Source organism: Argentina anserina, chromosome 3 (genome assembly GCF_933775445.1).
Source record: "Argentina anserina chromosome 3, drPotAnse1.1, whole genome shotgun sequence".
Lineage (NCBI taxonomy): Eukaryota > Viridiplantae > Streptophyta > Magnoliopsida > Rosales > Rosaceae > Argentina > Argentina anserina.
Genome location: NC_065874.1, coordinates 34,570,913 through 34,593,902, shown reverse-complemented (window position 1 = coordinate 34,593,902; position 22,990 = coordinate 34,570,913). Strand labels below are relative to the sequence as shown.

The window sequence follows — 22,990 nt, the reverse complement described above, 5'->3', positions numbered from 1 at the left end:
TTTGCAATGTAAAGCTTGTTTTTATATTACTTCTATGCAAACAAAAAAACTTAATGAAAAATGTTTTTATTTGTAGCAACCTCAACATTGATTCAAGGTATCATTCTGGTTCCAATGTCAGAAAGCTAAATTAGTTCCATTTAGTGTGCAAACCCAAAATCTTCCGTCAGGAAAAAGAACAAAAACTAATACAAAAAAAATATTGATACATGGTGTAGCTGTGTAGCTGTGTAAGAGTGTAAGATCAAATACATATATGATGTCATAAAAAAAATGCATGTATGATGAATCAACCACGGCGTCTGCTAAGACGCCAAGAGTTGGGTTCATTGTATTTGTCATACAAGGGTTCGATACGTTGTTGACGCTTGCGCTTGGTCATCTTGTTAGGTTCTGCAGCTTTGAAGAATCTGGGAGCCAATTCCACAAGCCATTTGGGATCAATGGCTGTCACCTCGCGCATGTACTCCTTGGTAGTCATAACGAGCTCATTGTAGATGACCCAACCTGGTTGCTTCTGAAAGAGAGCACTGCTTGGGTGGATGTACACTGGCTGGTTCTCTACTAGGGTCTTGTAACCTTCCTGTGGATCCTTTCTAGCAACATGGAAGAAAAAGCCGGCCGTAATTGCTCTGGTTATCTTTGTGTAATTGTTTCCGGCACTGACAACATCCAGCTTGTGCTTATCCATGATGCTCATGAGTTGTTTTCTGACATCCTGTGCGCGCCTCAAGGATCGAGACTGAACAAAGTTTTCGAAACACCATGGTGTTGAATAATTGTTGCTTTTCCAAGCCTGGTAGACTGTAAGTAAAGTAAGATGGTCTCCTTCTGGCTGGAAAAACTTTGATCTCTTCTGATCAGCCCGGTCTTGTTTCTCCCTAGGCCTGTAGAAGACATTGCCTGTCTGGATCATTGCTATGATGGTCAAGATCTCATCACTGCATCCGAGGTCCACACTTGCGAGTAGCATCTTTGATAGGGGTGGTTCAAGAGGAAACTCAGACATTTTCCTTCCTAGTCTGGTTAGGAAACCTTCGTCATCTAATGCTCCTAAGCTGTACAGTTGCTCCATGGCTGAAATGAGTGATTGCGGTGAAGGGGGATCCATAAAATCAAAAGACAAGAGATCATGTATCCCCATTGCTTTCATTGCAAGCACTGTAGACCCAAGATTTGTCCTCTGGATTTCGGGCATTGTAGTAGGAGGCATCTCGTTTCGGTATGCACTCTCAGTGTAGAGACGGTAACAATATCCCCATTTTGTGCGCCCAGCACGTCCAGCTCGTTGCTTGGCTGATGCTTGTGAAATAGGAGTAACGACCAGTGATTCTAGCCCCAGCTTTGGGTTGTAAACATTTTGTTTTGCAAATCCAGGATCAATGACATAAATTATTCCTTCAATGGTCAGAGATGCCTCGGCAATATTAGTAGCCACAACCACTTTCCTCTTCCCAGGTGGAGCTGGATCAAATATCCTAGACTGCATTTCACTAGGAAGAGCACTATAAACTGGTAAGATAATCAACTCGGGTACATTTTTACCAAGAGCTTTCATCCTCTCATAGAGAATCTGGCAGGCAAAATCAATCTCTTCCTGTCCAGTCAAGAAGAGAAGGATGTCACCTTCAGGTTCTCCCAAGTGAATCTGTAAAACAGTGATAATAGCAGCATCTAGGTAATCACTTTCTGGCTCCTTGACATAGAGTATTTTAACAGGATAAGTTCTCCCCTCGATAGTGAAGATGTTGCTATTGAAGAAATATTCTGAAAACTTCGCTGCATCCAAAGTAGCAGAGGTAACAATCAAACGAAGTTCTGGTCTCCTCTTCACAAGTTGCTTCAGTAATCCAAAAAGAACATCCGTGTGGATTGTCCTCTCATGAGCTTCATCAAGCATTATCACAGAATATTGTGAAAGGTTCTCATCTAACAAAATCTCCCTCAGAAGCATACCGTCTGTCATGTACTTGATGACAGTATCTGGTCCAGTGCAATCCTCAAAACGAATGGCATAACCTACTTCTTCCCCCAATCGACAACCAACCTCTTCAGCAACTCTTTTCGCTACTGACATTGCCGCCACCCTACGAGGCTGTGTACATCCAATCCTACCAGTAGTCGTATAACCTGCTTCTGCAAGATACTGAGTAAGCTGTGTTGTCTTGCCAGAACCTGTCTCACCAATAACAATTAATACTCTATTCTCATTCACTGCTTCAATCACTTGTTTCTTCAGCTGATAGATAGGCAGGCTCTCCCTTTGCTCCTTAATCGAAAGGCTTGACCTCTTACCAAAACTAATAGCTTTACCATAAGCATCTTTCTTCCACTCAGGTACCTCAGGAGCTGACAAACCAACACCTCTAAGTGCCTGTGCGAGCTGCCTCTCACCATTCTCTGGCATTGGATCTTCCCACGGACGATTCAAGTCCATCGGTATAGAATCCAGCACAGCTCTTTGTTGCTGATCACGCATTTCTCTACGCTCCTTGATAAGTGCAGATTGAAGTGCAGCTGCACGGCTCAGTGAGCCTTCTGGATTTTTAAAGACCTTCACCGGCGACATGTCCACAGAATACATGTCGTGCCCTTGCAGAAAGGCCGGGGCTTCCTCATTGAGCTCAATTTCAAGCTCTTCCTCAGGTCCCTCGTCTTTGTAGACCATCATTATCCTATCCACTTCCTCATCTTGATAAATCTCTGGATGGTCTTTAGCATTCAAAACGCCTGAAGCAATCAACTGTTTGATTTCCCACCTCTCCGGGGAGCTTAGCCTCTTCCTTGGTCTAGAAGGCTGAACATATCTATCCTCCTCCTTAACCCTAATCCCAGAAAGACTAGCCCTACTCACAGAACCATCCTTTAACATTAACGGGTTCGAGTTACGAGTATCATAATGATACGAACTCCTCTTCATGGGAAGCAAATCCTTCCCTGTCTTCTGATCAACATCCTTCATTGAAAGACTCAACTTCTGACCTGAAGTCGAGACCACCTTCACATAAACTTGCTGATCCCTCTTCACCACATCTTTTGCATTACTGATTCGCCTCTTCTCAATCTGCGAAACATGAACCAAACCCTCCTTCCCTCTAAGAGAACTCAACTCAACAAAGCAACCTGAATCCATCACTCTCGAAACCCTCCCCTTATAAACACCGTACAGCTCCGGCTCACCAGAATTGTACTCCTGATCCATATTACCTCTTCTCTCTCTACTTCTTTCTCTGGGCTTAACTCTGCTTTCTCTACTTCTATCTCCAGGCTTATACTCTTCTCTTTTAGAAGAGCTCTGTTTCTTCTCAGGAGCAAGAACTGCGTGAATGATAGTAAGAAGATTACGGACAACGTAATCAGGGAATTCTGCGAATTCTTTCAATTTGGCATTGAACTCGTCCACGTTTTTGCTGTTACGTCCCATATCTGATATGAACTCTGCTACGGCTTTGTCCCCATACTGCTGCCCTAGATTGGTTTCGAGTTCCGAACAGACTTTCGAAATCAAGGAAAGGTACTCTAGCTTCTTGACACCAGAAGTCATTGTTGAATAACCAAAATCAGATAGTCCATCGGGGGATTATATATACGTAAAGAAAGAAAATCGAATCAATCTAGGAAACCCAAGCCGTTTCAAATAACACTTTTAAGTTTTGAGGTATAAGGATTCCTAACTATTCAGGGAAACTATTGCCGTTACAATTTGAAGAACGTGAAATTTAAGTAAAGCCTGCACTGGGTATCATTAAGCAAAGCAACTGATGTTGTGCAAAACACACTGTCTATCGGACACAAGAATTTCTTTCATTCAGATTTTGGTGTATGATAAATAAGATGCTAGCTAAACTAAAACAAAAAAGGGTAATAAATCCAGTATGTACAGCAAACATGGACAATTTTTCTTTAAATTATTGTTTTTCCTTATCTAATAAAAAAGTCATTCACAACAGAAGAAACAGACTAATTAACACCAATACTATACAAAACCACAGCTTGGAATTATTGTTACAACTACAACAATCAATACTGTGCTATCCACTATAAGATATGCCAACCAATGGAAAAATAAGGCACGGCGAGGCATACATGATAGCGCTTTCATATCTTTACAAAGCGTATGTCACTCTGACCGAACGGAGTTCCACAAGCAGGACACTTTCGGTGACGGATCTCTAAATTCTTTTGAACACAATAATTGCAAAATAGATGAAAGCACTTCACAATCACGACCTGGCAATGATTTAGGCAACAGAATCAATCAGATCATCAAAAAAATGTCACCCAACTCAACCACTGATCAGAACAAAAAAATTGATAAATATTCTTCCTTACCTCCTTAGGTCTGTCAGTACAAACACTACACTGCAAAATATTCTTGTAAAATTTGATTTCTGATTGGAGTTTCTGTATTGCAGCCTCTCCTGTTTCAGAACTCATCTCAGCAACCGTGGTGTTTAATTCCGATAGCTCTTCCTCGATGTTTGTCCTCAAGCTCCTGCATATCCAGTAGCAAACTTGTCAGAAGGACATTTAAGAACAGAGTATTCCGACAAATAGATCACAAAGCAAAAAGAAATCTTCAACACCAGCAAAATACAATCAAGCTGTAAACAGATTATAGCAAGAAAGCTGTATACAATATAAATTGACATATAAAAGATATACTACTTCCCAAATGGTATGAAAAACTGTGAAGGCACAATCATGAAACAAAAATTAATTCTTAAGTAAAAAATAATAGAAGCCATTCTAATCAAAATGGAGAAAACACTACCTCTCATTGCCTAGTTCCAATTGGATCTCTTCAATATCCTGTTTAATACGTCCATATTCCTTTTCAGAAGACACAACAGCATATTTAAGCCACTGCAACTCCTTCTCAGCATCAGCCAGTTCCCACTTTCCAGCTTCTAGATCGACTGAAAGGTGTCTGTCTTCCTCAATAGATTTCAAGGCTTCTGTTAAGACGGCCTTCATCTGCAGGGCCAAATCGTGGTTGAGAACATATTAACAAATAAGTAACTTTGTCTGCATGATAGAAGCTGTACCTGTTCTTCGTCTTGAGAAATTCTCAATTTAATCGATTCTACTGATGTATTTATTTGTTGTAGTTGTTTTGCCAATGCCTGCTTCTCTGAAACTAGAAAGTTATGTGCTTGCTTTGTCTTCACACTCTCAGAAACGAGCTTGATATTATAATCATCCCTCTCAGTCACCTGCTGCAACAAATGCTGGTTTTGCGTCTGCATATCTTCATATGCCTGACCAATAGTCTGCAGGTACACACTAAATCAATCAGGAAACTTAAAAAAGGAAGAAAAAAGTTAGGAAAACTCATAGGTTCAATTAGGAAGGACCCAGAATTTGATGGTATGCATCGGGTGAGAAGGATTGATAAGGCACCTCTATTTCAGATATATAAGCTTCTGCCTCCTTGTCTTTAATTTTAATAGCCTCCGTAAGTTCCAGAACATCTCTGCAAATAAAAAAGAAGGCAGGGAGTTACAAATTTCCCATACAGCACATAACACTGATCTCTAGAAGGCTTGAGCTACGTAAATGAAAATTTGAACTAAGAAAAAAAACACCTCTCAGATGCATCAAGTCTGTCCCTTGATTCAGTTATTTCAGCTTCAGTGGCTGCAAGCCTTTGCTGACAAGCAGCTTCGGCTTCATTGGCTGCTTTTACCCTTAACTCTAGACTATGTTCATCTAATGCATTTTTGAACATAGCGGCTTGAGAGTGAGCTCTGCGTTCTGATTCTTTGATTTCCAACAAGTCTCTAAAATGCAAAAAGCAAACATTAAACGTACTGGGAGAAAATAGCAAAGGCCCTCTTATAGATACACCAAAAGATCATAGAAATGAAAAGTAGATCAAATGAGAAATAGAAAACAAACACTTGATCTTACCCACAAATTATATAAATGAGGACATAATCTTATTCCAGGCTCCAATAATAATGTGATCCATAAAGTAAAAGCAATAGCAAATAAGGAACAACTACATCCTAAACCTAAAACACCAGAAGATAAAGAGATGTGTAACACTGTAGGTTGTAATGTTCTCTTCTACATATTTAAGCAAGGTGGGAATTCCCATTTTTATATATTAAATACATGCCAGACCAGAAACCAAAGTCCACTATACGTTCAGGAAGCTGCATTTCTACTCTTAACTTGTAATGTTGGGTTAGTTCTCTAATCCTGAATTTGTTGCAGTGAGGTACCATAACGCAATAAACAAACTGAATTCATCATATTCCCATCTTACAGTATGTTGCAAATTATTACTTCCCAATTTAAAGGCCACCATGACATTCTCGTGGACACCCAAAAAAAGTGATTAAGCAGTATTTGTGTGAGAAATGTCTGGGATGTAATGGTTGTTCGACTTAGGATTCCCAAATGAGATACAGTTTTGCAAAAGCACAACAGAACCCAGTCATAGATTTTTTGGAACAGAACCCAATCATAGATTCCACAGTGAAAAATTGATCAAAACTGCAACAGAAAGTTACCAGTTCCTCAAAATGGTCTATGTGTTTTCAATTAAAATAGATAATGTTAGAGCATCTATGAGCATAATTTCATAGAGTAATTAATTTCAATATTTTTCTACCACAAAACAACATAATGGCATCCTCCAGATATTGGAGCAATAAAAATAAATACTTGGAAACAAATCTTTATTTTTAATACATTGTAGCTTATGTCCTAACCATCAGGCCTGTGCAGCCACAACTAGCACCCAAGGTAAGAGGATAACCTGTTTCCATAGCTTTCCTGAGCATACAAGTCCAAGAAGATCTGAAGTTCCAGTTTCTCCTTATGTAACTTCTCAATCTGCAATGTGTTAAGATCAGTCTACAACTCTACAACTTCCCAGGAGTGGAGAATTATAATCCTTCACTTAAAAAGTCATGAAAAATCCATAAACATGATGCATCTGAAATAAAGGCAACTGTAATCAAGACAAGAGAAGAGCCTCACCAATTCCTTAAGAGACTTGATCTCTATCATCTGTTCAACACATTTGTTTGCTAAGCTGTTCCGCTCATTTGTCTGTCAAAACAAAGTCAGAGAAATCCAGAAAGTATTCTGCATTCAAAACTTATCGGTAGTAAGATTAAGATGGATAAGAATCATACAAATCCTAGCAGATGACAATAATAATCAGGCTTTTAAACTCTATACTGACACCCAAGTTGTACATTACTTCTACCTGTTTAAAACGAAACATAAGAAGAATAATAGCATGCATTTTCAATGAGCATGTGTGTATGAACTTGTAACAAATCATTCATGCCACCGTCACCTGTTCTTTTTGAACGGGAGTTGTACGACCATGCTTAATCATTATTCCACCAGAAACTAGAAAAGTATGACTGATACAAGCAAGAGTAACCGGGAATGGAAGTAAACCTTCATACTTAATGAAGCTTTTAAAGAATTAGATTTCTGACGCAAGGAAAGTGTCTCGTGAGCCGTCTCCTTCCACTGCTTTAACTGAGTTTCCAACATTTCCATCTCTTTGGACAAAGATGAGGACATCACATGGAACTCTAATATAATATCCTTTCTTCCTGCAGCATGGAAAAACTGTGAGTACCAAATGTTTTGAAAAAAAAAAAAAAAACAAAGACTCAAAACACAAATATTATGAAATGTGAACTCAAGAATTTTGCCTGAATCTTGGACAGCTTCTTCCATGCTTATTTCTAGGTCATTTCTTTCAATTAAGCACTTTTTCAGCTGCTGCTCTAGCTCCTCAATTCTAGAATCATTTTCATTCAAAGTCCTGACTGCTTCTGCAGACTCAACTTTGAGATTTAATTCCTTCTCCCTTCTCATGACAACAGCCCTGTCAGCCTGTAAATTCACCTTAAAAAAATCATTACACACAAGACAAGTTCAAAATGCATCTGCAAACACATGAAACAAAGCAACTTAACCTGTAAAGAACTGGTCAATGCTTTGTATCTCTCCACTTCAGCATTCCAGTGCTGGAATTGATCATTTAGCATAGTGTACAGTCTAGATGAGTGTACATATTTCTCATCCTTCACTTCATTCTGTGGTAAATATATCCCAAATAAGATGCTTTATTAAATAAGGAAATGCAAGACTAATATAACTATTAACTATCAAAATATAAAAATTAAAGAAAACATATCAAAATTAGAGACCTGAAAGTCTTGCAATTGTTTTGACAATGCTAGGTTTTCTTTATGTGCTTCTTGAAGCTCAGAAAGGCGGCTAGCCGCAAGCATCTGCAACATATGGACACAACATTTCCTGGAGTTAGAGAGGGAGGGAGAGAAATAGAGAAAGAGAGAGCGAGAGAAAGAGAGGAAGACAGAAAGGGTTAGGGAACGGAAGAGGGTGGGTCCATGAAAAAGAGGTTTTGAGCGTCACATGTAACCTTTGTTTCTTCTATTGAACTTTTAAGTTCCTGCAAGCTTATTGTCCTTTCTGTTGATTTTTCAGGTGATAAAGTCCCATTCACTGCACAAGTAGTAAGGTTGTGCATCCCGGATGCAACGTCCTTTTGCATTTTAAGATTGACCAGTTTTCTCCTACTCTCCTCTAGTTCAGCCATGCTGTCATCAAGTTCAGCTGTCACCCACAACATAACATGTCACTGAAAATGGTAATTTCTATATTTTCATAAATTCAGCATATTTCCTAAAATTTACAGGAATTAAAGATGGTGCTGATTGTACATTTTATGCTTCAAAGCCTCAATTTGTTATGTATATTGAAAGCTAACTAGGCATATGTAGCATCAGTTACTAAGTGTATACAACCATCACATATCCCACAGTACTAATGCAATTAGAACAAACGGATATGTGGGAATAAACATATCAGAAACCTGTAATTCTTCTTATTTCAGACTGATCTGTTGAATCGCCACTAGCGCGACTCTGAATGATATCAGCATACTCTTTATGCTTCAAATGAAGGATATTGATCACTTGACGTAGACAGTTAGCCTCCCTTTCTAACATATCATCAATCTTGGATAATTCAATGATAGCATCTGAGACAAAAATGCAAACATCAGCTATAGGTCTACTGATGCACCTGACTGAAGAACTCAGATTGGGAAGCGAAACATAATTGAAAACATTTTGAAATTATCAATTTATTGAATATCACATCTTTTAACCTTCTGAAGTCATCTTTCCACTAAAAGAACGGGCTATGTTCTCTGTTTTTTTCCTTTCAACAGCAATTGAATGTTCCAAGAGTTTCATTGACTCCATAGTTGATGTACGACGCAAAGTGAGAGCTTTTTCAACATAGTTAACAACTTCATCAATCTTGTTAGCTTCTATATTATCTCTTTGTAGGATTCTACAAAGGAACATCTCCTCCGCAGGGCATGATGGAATCGCACCTGAAAATCACGGTCAGGTCAATCTAAACACATCCAGAACTTCAATTTTGTAATTCGAAAGAATGAAGAACAACAAACTGAGATGCATAAAACAACTAAATGTACCACGAGAATGATCAGCAGAATTAAAAATTTGCAAAGCATTTTGGCCTGCTCCGGCACATACTCCAAGAAGGGCTACATCGTCAACTAACTACATAGCAAACAATGAAAACCCATCACAATATACATGTTGCTGATATAGAAAATCAAAGTCCACAAATGGAAAAGATACCAAACAGAACATTCATATAACCTGATTCCATAGCTGATTCACTGCAATTAGCATATCATCATAAGACCCTTGCTTAGCCTTCAGTTCTTTGATGTTTGCTTCGAGATCTTGCAATTCATGCTTCTGTTTGTCTATCTGCTGAAGCATCATATGGTTCTGGTACTGGAGAACTGCAGCATCAACCTGGACGTGCATACATGAACAATTTCCAAAAATATGAATCTTTGTCGTTCCAAATCAAACTTTAAGTACAAATTTGTGTTGTGTTTTTGGCTCGTTGATGCATGTTGGAGTTAGGATTCAGTAATCAAATCCAGGTTTAGAAAGGAAATAAGTTAGCACAGCTTTTCTATATGTTTTAGGAGAGTATATCTTCCAATATTCTATTAGGATTTGTGTTAGGTTTAGTAATCCTAGTCCATATTGTATCAAGCAGCCCCTATTGATATAAATAGGGCTGCAGGGAGGTTTTTAGACACAGAGACAGAAATCCTAAAGGGAGAGCTAAGGGTGATAGAGAGATAGGAGCTAGACAGGGAGGGGTTAAGGTCTACAATAAGTACTTGTACCTAAATTCTTCAGTACTAGTAAATCTCTCAAGAGAGATCACAGTGGAGGTAGGCTTCAGCTGAACCACTATAACTTTGGTGTGTTTCTGTTTACTCTTCTTTGCTTATATCGCAAATAACTATTAAGATCTAAAGACGCTTATATCAACACGTGGTATCAAGAGCTGGTTTATTTTGCGATGTCGATTGGCAAATGAATGGCTGAGGCAGGAGAGGTGAGAGCGTCCATAAAGCTATTCAATGGCAAGGACAACTTCACGCTTTGGCAGAGGAAGATGAGGAACGTTCTGATCCAGCATAAGGTTGATGTAGCTCTTGAAGCATCAAAGCCTACATCAATGTCTGATGCAGATTGGGCAGAAAAGTGTAAGATAGCAAAGAGTTGCATTGAGTTGCATCTTGCTGATAATGTTGTGCTTCAGATCGGAGAGGAGCTGACTGCAAAGCAGGCATGGGACAAGCTGCAAAGCGTTTATATGGGTACAACCATCAGCAACAAGCTACTTTTGAAGGAACAACTTTTTGGCCTCAAGATGGAGGAAGGGGACGATCTTACTGATCATATATCCAAGTTTCAGAACTGCATAATTAACTTGGAGAAGGTTGGGGCAAAGATGGGAGATGAGGACTCGGCTATGATGTTACTACAGTCTTTGCCATCATCATTCAAACACTTCAAGACCACCATGATATTCAACAAAGAGACCATCACACTTGCAGGAGTGTGTGAGAACCTGGAACAATATGTCAGGATGCAGAGGGAAGACGATAATTCCCAAGCACGAGGACTGAGTGTCAGAGGGAAGGAGAGAGGAAGGTCTAAGAGTAAAGGTGGTGGATTTGAAGACAAGGGCAGGTCTAAATCCAAGGGAAAAGGCAAAGAAAAGAAGAATGATGGTTGCTTCGTATGTGGTTCACCCGACCACTGGAAAAGAAATTGCAAACAATGGAAGGAGAAGAAGGCGCATATGCTTGGAGGAAGCTCCCAGTCAGCCAATGTCGTTATTGGGAATGATAGCGATGATGGAGAACTCCTTGCAATCTCAGCCAGCTCCGGCGCGCCTAGACATTGGACCTTGGACACAGCCTGCACATTTCACATGTGTGCACACAGAGATTGGTTTGACACATATGAAGAGAGGGACACCGGATTAGTTTTTATGGGGAATGATTCACTAAGTAGAATCATGGGAATCGGCACAGTAAAGATCTCAATGTATGATGGCATTGTCAGAACATTGGGAAACGTCAGACACATTCCACATTTGAGCAGAAATCTGATTTCTCTAAGTCTTTTGGATAGGGAAGGATTGTGGCATAAAGGTAACAATGGAGTGCTCAAAGTCGGAAAAGGTCAGTTGGTCTACATGAAAGGTGTGTTGCAGCCTGATAATATGTATAAACTCACAGGTTCTACAATACTAGGTGGAGCATCAGTTTGTACGGAAGAAGACAAGACTGAGCTCTGGCATAGACGGCTAGGGCACATGAGTCAAAGGGGGCTGCAAGAATTACATAAGCAAGATAAGATAGAAGGCATAACGAGTTGCAGCCTTGACTTCTGCAAGTATTGCACACTCGGTAAGCAGACCAAGGTATCATTCAAAGTGAGCAGCAGTGAGAACAAATCCAAAGGAGTATTAGACTATATTCACACAGATGTTTGGGGGCCTGCATCAACAAAATCGTTGGGTAAGGCCAGATACTTTGTCTCTTTCATAGATGATTTTTCAAGGAAGGTTTGGGTTTACTTTATGAAGTCAAAAGATGAGGTCTTTCCAAAGTTCAAGGAGTGGAAGGCTGAAATCGAGAACCAAACGGGCAGGAAAATCAAAGTGTTGAGAAGTGACAATGGAGGTGAATATATAAGTAATCAGTTCTTACAATTCTGCAAGGATGAAGGCATTACAAGACACTTTACTGTTAAGAAAACTCCCCAGCAAAACGGTGTTGCAGAGAGGATGAACAGAACTCTCTTGGAGAGAGAAAGAAGCATGAGGCTTCATGCAGGGTTACCTGAAGAGTTTTGGGCAGAATCGCTTAATCATGCTTGTTACTTGATTAATCGATCACCTTCAAAGGCTATTAACTTCAAGTGTGCAGAGGAGGTATGGTCTGGAAAACCAGTTGATTATTCCAACTTAAGAGTGTTTGGATGCAGCGCCTTTGCGCATATTCCCAAGGATGAAAGAACCAAGCTGGAACCAAAGTCACTTGAATGTGTGTTTATTGGTTTTCAGAGAGGAGTAAAAGGTTATAAGTTGTGGGATATAATCAACGAGAAAAGAGTGCTCAGCAGGGACGTTGTTTTTGATGAGAAGACTATGCCGTTAAATATAGAAGCTAATAGTAAGGAGGAAAAGATGACTGTTGCTGAAAAAGATGAAGAAGCAATTGAGATATCATTAGCTAAACGATCAGTTGAAGATTCTCAAGCTCAGGTGGAGCAAGTAGGGAATGATCAAGTAGCCATTGAAGAACCAGAGCATCAACAACAGTCACCAGTTAGGGCTCAGGTGGAGCAGTCCCCACGTAGGGGTCAAAATCCTCCCATCCCACAAGAACCTGAGCCAGTGAGGCGAGTCATAGCACTTGACAAACCAAAGAGGAATTTAAAGAAGGTACAACGGTACGGATTTGAAACCGAAGAAGATGTGAGTCATGCTCTGACCATTAGTCAAGGTGATCCAACTACTTATCAAGAAGCTATAGAAAGCGAAGAAAGGGAAGGTTGGATTGGTGCTATGGCAGAAGAGATGGAATCTCTGCATAAGAATTCCGTGTGGGAGTTGGTTCCTAAACCCAAAGAAAGAAAACTTGTTGGCTGTAAGTGGGTGTTTAGGAAGAAAGAATGAATACATGATGATGATGCCATAAAGTACAAAGCACGTCTGGTGGCAAAAGGGTATTCGCAGAAAGAGGGAGTGGACTATGACGAGATTTTCTCTTCGGTGGTCAAACATACTTCAATACGGTTGTTGTTGTCTATAGCAGCTCAGTATGATATGGAGATTGAACAGATGGATGTTAAAACTGCGTTTCTTCATGGGGACCTCGAAGAAGACATTTACATGTCGCAGCCGGAGGGTTTTGTCGAAACAGGGAAAGAGAATCTGGTTTGTCGACTAAAGAAGTCTCTATATGGACTCAAGCAATCGCCAAGGCAGTGGTACAAGCGTTTCGACACATACATGCTGAAGATAGGCTACACAAGGTGTCAATATGACTGTTGCGTTTACTACCATGTATTCGAAGATGGGGAGGTAATTCTACTACTACTGTATGTAGATGACATGCTGATTGCATGCAAAGATATGTTGAAAATTCAGAAACTTAAGGAAAAGTTGGGGGTTGAATTCGACATGAAGGATCTAGGAGCTGCACAGAAGATCCTTGGAATTGAAATAAGAAGGGATAGAAACACAAGTGAAATATGGCTGTCACAAGAGAAGTACATTATGAAGGTACTTGAACGATTCAACATGGATGAAGCTAAGGTTGTTTCTACCCCATTAGCTGCACACTTTCGGCTGAGTGCAGAGCATAAGCCATCAAATCAAAAGGAGATTGATGCGATGAAGAATGTTCCATATGCTAATGCAGTATGGTGTCTCATGTATGCAATGATATGCACAAGACCAGATTTAGCTCAAGCATTGAGTGTTGTCTCTAAGTATATGTCAAATCCGGGAAAGCGTCATTGGGAAGCAGTGAAGTGGATTCTGAGGTACTTAAAGAGAACTAGGCAGTTTGGAATCAAGTTTGAAAGAAAACAAGAAGAAGCTTGTGTGGCTGGTTTTGTTGACTCTGATTTTGCAGGAGACTTAGATAGAAGAAGGTCTACAACATGTTATGTTTTCACTTGTGGTGGAGGGCCTGTGAGCTGGAAAGCAAATCTTCAAGAGGTTACTGCTCTATCTACTACTGAGGCAGAGTATATGGCGTTGACAGAAGCTTCTAAGGAAGCTATTTGGTTGAATGGACTGGCAGGACAGTTTGGTATTCACCAGGAAGGTGTGGTAGTGAAGTGTGACAGCCAAAGTGCCATACATTTGGCGAAGAATCAAGTGTTTCATGCAAGGACAAAGCACATTGATGTTCGCTATCACCGGATCAGAGATTGGATAGAAGCTGGATATATTATTGTGGAGAAAGTTCACACAAATGACAATGCAGCAGATTGTCTAACAAAACCAGTTTCTGTAGAGAAGTTCAAGCACTGCTTGAACTTGCTTAGTGTCACAACATGCTGAGTTGTGGTGGAGCACCTCCTCACTTGAGGTGTGATGAGGCAAGAGGAGTATTGCCAAGGTGAATGATCTTGGAGGTTTGTTCAGGGTTACTTCAAGAGATACAAGACATCCTGAAGGTTGCAACAATCATTTGGTATCAACTCACCAAGGTGGAGATTGTTGTGTTTTTGGCTCGTTGATGCATGTTGGAGTTAGGATTCAGTAATCAAATCCAGGTTTAGAAAGGAAATAAGTTAGCACAGCTTTTCTATATGTTTTAGGAGAGTATATCTTCCAATATTCTATTAGGATTTGTGTTAGGTTTAGTAATTCTAGTCCATATTGTATCAAGCAGCCCCTATTGATATAAATAGGGCTGCAGGAAGGTTTTTAGACACAGAGACAGAAATCCTAAAGGGAGAGCTAAGGGTGATAGAGAGATAGGAGCTAGACAGGGAGGGGTTAAGGTCTACAATAAGTACTTGTACCTAAATTCTTCAGTACTAGTAAATCTCTCAAGAGAGATCACAGTGGAGGTAGGCTTCAGCTGAACCACTATAACTTTGGTGTGTTTCTGTTTACTCTTCTTTGCTTATATCGCAAATAACTATTAAGATCTAAAGACGCTTATATCAACAATTTGTTCAATGTACCAATAATATAATGTTATCTAACTGCATGCATATTTCATGCTAGCTCCCAAAATGGCTTTCATATACTTAGAAACAAACCAACCCCCTCTGCTCGAATTGGATCTATGAAACATAACAAAGAGGGTTTCTCTTTCCTACATCCCAAATATTCAAGTTCTAGTCCCTTTTCCTACAATTCCATACCCAAACAGAACTATATTGTGTTTTAACAATCACAGAAGCTCAATCAGAAAATACAAACACTCAATGACTCCAATAATCATTCTACCGTACCAACTTAAACAAGAATGAAGCTTTAGTTAAACCCTATTACCATTCCCTATACTTCCTAAACTAAACACAGGAAAACCCAATACCAACAATCACAAAAACCACATCTAAAACAGCAACCTTGTAGCCAGTGACTCCAATCACCACTCCACAACACTAATTTACAGAAAAATCAAACCTTTTCACCAACCCAGAAATCCCATTTCTTAGCAGAACCCAATACCCCCAGTCCAAACCAGAAAACCACCACCCAATAACTCCAAAAGAGGCAAGAACCAACCTTTACCGAACCCAAGAACAATATTTCAATCCATGTTTTCATGAACAACCAAGCAAATTCAAAACATAGAGAGAGAGAGAGATTACGCCGTGGTGGTCATTGGGTGGAGAAGAGTTGGAGCTACGGGCCATGGCGGAGTTCAAATGAGGTCTCTTCTTGTCTGGCTCATCCGAGTCTGAATTGTTTTCCATTTAAGAAACAAAGTGGCTTCTCTGGTTTTAGAGGAAACAGGGCACCATCAGAGCTTCTCAGTTTCTCCACAGACTCATACACACTTGGTGAAACACGAGCTTGAGCTTTTCAGAACACACCAGAAAACCACCGGAAAACAACAAGTTAATGAGTTCTGAGTTAAAACTCTACCCATGAGGTGATACTTGGGTCGGGCCTTGTTATTTTTGATGCTTTTAGTATACCTGGGACGCCACAACCCAAACATAATTCAGCTAATTTTCTCAGCTCCGATTTTGTTACCAAACATTACTAGCACCCAACCACCACCGATGCCTAGCCTTCAGCCCAACAACCCCAGCATCAGACCAAAGCCACTTGGCCCAAGACGAGGCTCATAGCCCGAGTCCAATGGAAGCCCTCCTTTTTATGTTGCCCACCGTACCACCACCATCAAGCAGTAGCGGACTTACATAGGAGCAAGCCCAGTTCCAATTCAGTAGGTTTCAAAAGCCTATATTGGAAAAAAAAATAGCCCGATAACTAGAAAGAGCCGACTCAGTTACCTAAATTTTTTTCCACTCACCTAAGTTTTAAACCTTGGATCCGTCACTGCCATCAAGCGGAAAACAAAATCGTCGAACCATTTAAGATCGAACAAATATGATCAAGCCAAACTGCTCCACCATTTGATAACAAAAAGATTTTATGTAGACTTCGAACCACATAGTCTGGATCGATGACTACACTAAAGAAAATCACCACCGTATCTGAACTCGGTCTTGCTAGCTCTTCGCCAACAGAACGTCATAGTTTGTCGACCGTTACTCCTATGACTTACAATTGGACTCTAAACTCATGTGTTCCAAATGATGACCAAAAGCCTCCAGCCCCAAATTTGAATCTAGTGTCGCCGTTGTGCACGAACATGTGCGCCGGAGGGTCGTTGCCGCCAAACAAAACCTAACTAGAAGGGGTTCAAGCTTCCGAGCTCGCTCATAGAGATTCATAACTATCTAAAGTAAATTGAGATATTAATCACAAGTAACTACAAAACATGTACGTCAATAATATCAATCCCGGATCACCATGTGTACGAACTACGGTTACCATCATATTATAATTTTCCGAGTGGAAATATTCGCAATTTGAGATTAAGAATCTCAACATAGGAAAGGTTGACAAGACACCTTCTTTTAAACCCCTAGCTAGGCCCTAGCCAACTTGCAGCCCGTTCATGCAGAGTTAGGCCAGACTTCCGGTTCCCCACCCAAAAACCAAAAAGTCTATATATGGAGGCAGTTCACTGGAATCAGATGCTGCATTGGCAATGGAAAATCAAATTAATAGAGTACCAATAAACCGTCAAGATTTGCTAGTTATCCAATCTTTGAGAACATGCATGACCTGATCGTCTTGATCTTATACATTTGAGACAGTTTCTTCGATCGCATGAAAGTCTCATGTATCGATCCTGCATGGATGCCTGGACTATTGGAGTCGTTCGCATATATCTTCACCGCATCAAGTTGAGTTGCCAGCCACAATTCTAGTGGAAGTTTATCCTTTTGGTGGAATTTTGAGATACAGTGTTATTTAGCATGAAGTATATCAAGTTTGATCGCCTCATGCATGTCCAAAAATTATTATATGTACCTGACATGTTGTCTAGGTAGCATATTCTTTTAATGTTATTTGTTAATTTTTTATTGTCTTTGTTTCTAATTGGTTACTCATATTTAAATAATTGTATCATTTTTCATCATGTGCATGTTTATCACACCGTGGAGTAATATGATTGGTTAGGTACACCACATGACAATGTCACGTGATGTTTCGGGTATACAGAATAATTACTCTTCATTCAATCTTCAATTGTTTACTTAATGTGTAGAATTTTTGGAGAGATCTATGACTAATCTATGTATTTACTTAAATTTGTTTCACCTAAGTGACCTAAACAATTTAGTTTTGCGACTCTCATCAATTCTTACCGGGGAAGAAGTTTCGGTGTCTATAGTTTCTTCCATATCCAATTACGTTGAGGTTAATAATTGTGAATGATGCCGATGGATCAATATTATTCATTAGCAAATAGCAACATGTTGATACACGATGGCGAGCTATAAAGGTTTATTTTATCCATTTTTGTTTTGGCCAAGGAAGTTTATTCTAAAGAAACTTGAAGTCATCCCATCACTTCAACAACTACGGTCAAATGACCATATACTGTATGATTTTTAGATTTTCTGATAAAAATTTACGCAATATGAGGGGTCAGGGGAGGACAACTATATATAAAATGTTCCGTCCAAGTCACTAGTGACGTATACATGATTGGAAAATATAGCTAGCCTATGACTTTCTCTATGTTGCACTTGCTTATCAAACACGTAAAAACGACAATGATAAATTCGTGTCGTAGCCAACACCGATAATGGTTTAATTATTTGTCTCTCTGTTAATCACTACCAGAATTAATGACTTAGACGATAACGATATTTCGTCACCTAAGATCATATTTTCGTCGTCTAAAGCCATTAGGTGACAAAATTTTCGTCATCTAAGTTTCGTCAACTAAAGGATGTGACCCAAGTACTTAAATGACAAAAGTTAATATTTCGTCACCTAAATACAGTGTAAGACAACAAAATGACTCTTGTCGCCTGATAAATAAGGTGACAAATGTTGATACTTAAGTGACAAATCGTATTCGTCACTTTTTTGGAATTTATTTCTTATAATGACAAAATTTTCTATTATTATTTGGCTTTATGCTGCATTTTCGATTTTATTTAATAAATTTAATTATGATGGGTAATTAGAATATTCAGTACATTAATTATTATATATATATATATTAAATTCCTCAATTTAATTTTTTTTTCTGGGATTGACCTCTCTTTTTCTCCCTATTTTCTCCCTTATATCCCTTTGCAACCATTGAGATATGGCCGGAATCTTGCTAACATATGAGTATGTAAATCAAATGCTTGTCTTGTCTTACTCCGAATATATTATCAAAGTGAAGCCCAAACTTCGCTGTAGGTCGGGAAAAACTTTGCCAAGTGGATAATTCAGCAAGAGTAAGAAACTTATATTGAATAAGAGAAGGAAAACATAAAGGATCGGACAATTAGACAAGCAGATTAGAGCTCAGGGAGTCACGATTCAATTAACATGCATCTCCGATCCATCATGTTTTTTCTATAATTCTCGATCTCTTTATCTAATACTAGCTAATCTCTCCTACCCTACCCTTCTGTCATGCATGGATCAGAATCGTGAGATCGACTTCAATGTGGATGGCGTTGCCTATTTTAGACCTGACAACCCATAATTTTTTTTTACCCCGATGTTACAGTACCAGTTGAGATCTATTTAATCCATGCTTCTCCCCAAGGTGCTTTCGTTGTTGTTCACCAAAATTACTTATTAATCTAAGAAAAGTTGTATTGATGATGTAGAAGCTATCAAAGAGTGATATATAAATATAAGTTGGATCTTGGCCCTGGGGATCTTGAACCGTACCTCACTACCTCATCCATGTATTGTGGTGACAGAGGGATTTCAGGGATTTGAAGGGATTGATAAAGATGAAAATCAAGGCAATGTGTTAATTCATGGTGGTGATAGATGTTGGGGCTTTAGGGATCTAAAAGAGAAGAGTGGAAAAGAAGGAGAAGCCGAGTAAGATATTTATGAGTAAGAGATTAAGAGATATGATTTCCAGGAAGCAAGAAGAAGTGAAAGGAGAAGAGATGATGGATATGATCTCCATCTGACAAATATAAAGGAAAGAGGAAAGTAATTAGGGGTGATTTGAGGGAAGTTATGTGTGATCAATTTGGACCGTTGGATCTATAGGAATCTGACGGCATACATGTTGATCCACACCATGTCTTCTAATTGGACTATGTGCTGCAATTTTACATTGGATCCCCACGGCACTATGGGTTCAATTTCTTTCCATTTATTTTTTGGATGTCCATTTGTTAATTACTTGCCTTTTATGTATATATTTTTGTAATTACCTTAATTACTTTTAACATCTCATGAGGCTATATATTTCTTAATAGAATTAATGTACATATAATTTCTTTTAGAAAACTCATAATTATCTGTGATTTTTAATGGAAAATAATAATTGGGCATACTCTATTAGTAAATATATTATACATATACAGTATAATTACTACAAAAATTTTCAAACTTTCTTACCTCATGAAAATATACTCTAAACTTATATATCAATATCAATCTTTGATTAGTATTAAATTATTTTCTATAAATTGATCTCACGTGTCTTTCAACATCTATAAATTTTAAAAATATGTACGCAATTACTACCCTAATTATATTGCAAAAAATATACACAGCTCTTTTCAACATACACTTCCATATTAATTGATGTGTAATTAAGGTTTTCTGCTAACACATGCTAACTCGAAGCAACATCTAGTTTGTTTCTAAATAAGTCTATATTAATTCAATGAATCTACGAACCATCTTACTTTAATGACATAAAACTAAACTTCTCAATTTAAAAATAGTGTAGTCTTAATTATTATTATTATGCTAAATTGAATTTTGTCATAATTCCTTACAATATTGACAAATATATGTATGTGCATACATGTTTTTTATGATTTTTCTAATATGCTAAATTGGTCTTTAATGAAATGAAACCGAACTGACCTTTTTTTTTTCCAAAATTAGTGTGGGTTTTATTAGACTTTAATTTTTTTTGAACTTCAATGAAATGCAATAATAAGTTCGTCATTTAAGAAATCCAAATCGTCATCTAACTAGCACTAAGACGACGAAGTATAAGTTTGTCATCTAAGTGCATTGTTTAGATGACAAAAAATTAATTCATCGACTTAGTTACCAGATTAGATGACAATACCAGTTTTCGTCGTTTAACTTGTACTAATGTGACGATTTGTTATACTTAAGTGGCGAAACTAATTTCGTCGGCTTACCTTTTCTTCGGTGACGAAGATTTTTTACCGTTGTCACCTAAGTAACTTTTTCTGGTAGTGAATTAATTTGTTCACTTCAATTTAGTTTCCACATGTAAAGGCCGGTATGTTAACTTGCAAAGTTACAAGATTCACATGTTTCGAGTGTAACGTATTGAGTTCATATTTATAGCTAAAATTTTTTTGCATCCATAGTTTAATTATTATTGTTTAATTAAACAGCTGGTGCGACTACTTTGAAATTTTTCTTAACTTATAACAATTAGAAAATTTGCGGGTAAAGTTTATGTCAACATGCACTTTAACGTAATATAAAAGGCAATTAAATATTAATTTTAAGTATACAAATAGATCGCTCAATAGATTCAAAGTGGTGTATTGAAAATCTTTGATTCGTTATCAACGAAGGCTAGTGTGTCAGCCGTCAATGTTTAATAACGAAATTGTAACCTTGAACCTAAATACTTAATTGCAATAAGCATCTTCGATATTATTTCCAGAATCTCTACAAAACTGTGGAAGAGTTTTCTTTTTTGGTACAAGCATGTTAAGAAGCAGAATTGTCAACTGAGACTATCTTTGTACGTCATTAATATAAAAAAAAGACTAGCTTGTTATGAAATCATTATCACTCATATAAGCTTAAAGATAAGGCAAACATTGCATAAAATGAAGAAAAAAACTTATAATTTACAATTCAACAGCTCTCTCCATCTTCAATCACTAATGGCGTTTCCATAATATGTATACACACCAACATAGAAGACTCGGTTTTAGGCTGAATAGCCGTAAATAATCAATGCAAACCAAACAATTTCCCTCTCCAATTCTTTCCTAAACACATATGTACTTCCCTTAATGTTCGACCCACAAATGTCCACTTTAATTAAGTAAAGTGTAGCCATCAAGTTGATTATACATACAATCACACAGTATAATGCTAAAAGGATTCAGTAGCTACCTTGTACGTTTTTTTTAAAAATCTTTTCTACCTCTCCATGTCTCTCGGCGCAAAGGCAGTTTTTCCCATATGATCCACAAAACTCTTTGAGCCCTCAACATTGTTTTTCTTCTGGGATTCCACATCATCATCTTCTTCATCTTCACGGTCACTTCCCAGAGTAAAATACTCCACCTTTCCACCGTAGAACTTGACCAAAACCAAATAGAAAGCCACCCCAAAAACCGCGATTCCAATCACGAACCAACTGAACAGAAGATTCACCAAGGAGAGGGCTCTGTGATGTGCCTCCTCGCTTTGGCACCTAACCACTTTGTGACCCTCTTCATAGTTTAGAAGACAACCTTTGGAAATCAACTCAGGTGTCCAAAGCATAAACCCCATGACCATAAGCCAGATACCTTGGAAGAATATGCTGAGTGACCTCACAAAGCTAATCAAGAAGCTCCTGGGGAAACCAAGTCCCATTAGGGTTGTGACAAAGGAGACAAGAATAACAAGCTGAAGAAGCAAGTGGTACTGGCCCTCAGGTCCGTTGTGGTCAGTAGAGTGAAGATGAAAAAGTAGTAGTTGCTGACCAAAGGCTATGGCTCCGAGGATTTGGGTAAGACCATGGCGAGCTCGAGGGGCTAACTTGTCGAGAACGATAGCGAAGGAAGCGTAGACCAAGAAGGTCATGGATATCGTAGCGTGCTCGAAGTTGTGGAGATGGTTTGAAGGGATGGTTCCGTCGTCGTCAAACGGTTGGTGTTTCTCGGGGGCGACGAAGAGTTCCATGGCAACGGAGGCTGATGAACCTAAGATGATCAACAAGAGCTCCAAGTACTTGAACTTGGAGGCGGGAAACCATATTGGGGATGTGTAGGAGTTGGGATGTTGAATATGGAGCTTTATGTGGTTGAAAAGGTGCCATAATCCAATTAATACAAACCCAAAGCCTGGTATTACATGCCCTATCAAAGTACCCATAATATCAAGAGAAGGAGATTAGTAGTTGTTTGAGGCTAGAGGTAAAGAACGTTATGGAGGGGAGATGGGGAAGTGGTGGCAAATGAGGGAGGGATTTTAAAGGATGGTTTTGAAGTTAATTCCAAATGTGTCTGGAGGCTTCTGAAGGAGGGTGTTACAGATTTTGAACTTGTGTTTGGTGGCTTGAATAGTGAGATAAACAATAGTTGACTGGCCTATG

At 38.7% G+C, this 22,990-nt stretch overlaps 3 protein-coding genes across 3 annotated transcripts; all 3 read right to left on the bottom strand.

The window, feature by feature from the left end:
* Positions 1–289: 289 nt before the first annotated feature.
* On the bottom strand, positions 290–3,544 carry LOC126787582 (probable pre-mRNA-splicing factor ATP-dependent RNA helicase DEAH5). The gene has a single exon (XM_050513434.1). The coding sequence runs from the start codon at positions 3,542–3,544 to the stop codon at positions 290–292; it is 3,255 nt and encodes a 1,084-aa protein (XP_050369391.1).
* A 261-nt stretch (positions 3,545–3,805) lies between these two features.
* On the bottom strand, positions 3,806–16,070 carry LOC126786482 (E3 ubiquitin-protein ligase BRE1-like 2). Its single transcript, XM_050512317.1, has 18 exons — positions 15,771–16,070; positions 9,702–9,863; positions 9,512–9,599; positions 9,176–9,406; positions 8,879–9,046; positions 8,426–8,619; positions 8,190–8,273; positions 7,956–8,075; positions 7,689–7,872; positions 7,426–7,586; positions 6,994–7,065; positions 6,770–6,846; positions 5,589–5,783; positions 5,404–5,476; positions 5,049–5,273; positions 4,775–4,977; positions 4,333–4,495; positions 3,806–4,230 (listed from the first exon to the last, which is right to left on the bottom strand). The coding sequence occupies exons 1-18, from the start codon at positions 15,873–15,875 to the stop codon at positions 4,099–4,101; spliced, it is 2,637 nt and encodes an 878-aa protein (XP_050368274.1). The 5' UTR covers positions 15,876–16,070; the 3' UTR covers positions 3,806–4,098.
* Positions 16,071–21,358: 5,288 nt separating this feature from the next.
* On the bottom strand, positions 21,359–22,955 carry LOC126788224 (uncharacterized). Its single transcript, XM_050514195.1, has one exon. It carries the CDS (start codon positions 22,768–22,770, stop codon positions 21,829–21,831), a length of 942 nt encoding a protein of 313 aa, XP_050370152.1. The 5' UTR covers positions 22,771–22,955; the 3' UTR covers positions 21,359–21,828.
* Positions 22,956–22,990: the final 35 nt, after the last annotated feature.

Coding starts and splice junctions, on each gene's coding strand:
- LOC126788224 (XM_050514195.1), bottom strand. CDS start 22,770: ATGGGTACTTTGATAGGGCATGTAATACCAGGCTTTGGGTTTGTATTA.
- LOC126787582 (XM_050513434.1), bottom strand. CDS start 3,544: ATGACTTCTGGTGTCAAGAAGCTAGAGTACCTTTCCTTGATTTCGAAA.
- LOC126786482 (XM_050512317.1), bottom strand. CDS start 15,875: ATGGAAAACAATTCAGACTCGGATGAGCCAGACAAGAAGAGACCTCAT. Junction 9,047..9,175: donor TGGAAAGATGACTTCAGAAG/GTTAAAAGATGT, acceptor TTTTTGTCTCAG/ATGCTATCATTGAATTATCC. Junction 6,847..6,993: donor TCAAGTCTCTTAAGGAATTG/GTGAGGCTCTTC, acceptor AACACATTGCAG/ATTGAGAAGTTACATAAGGA.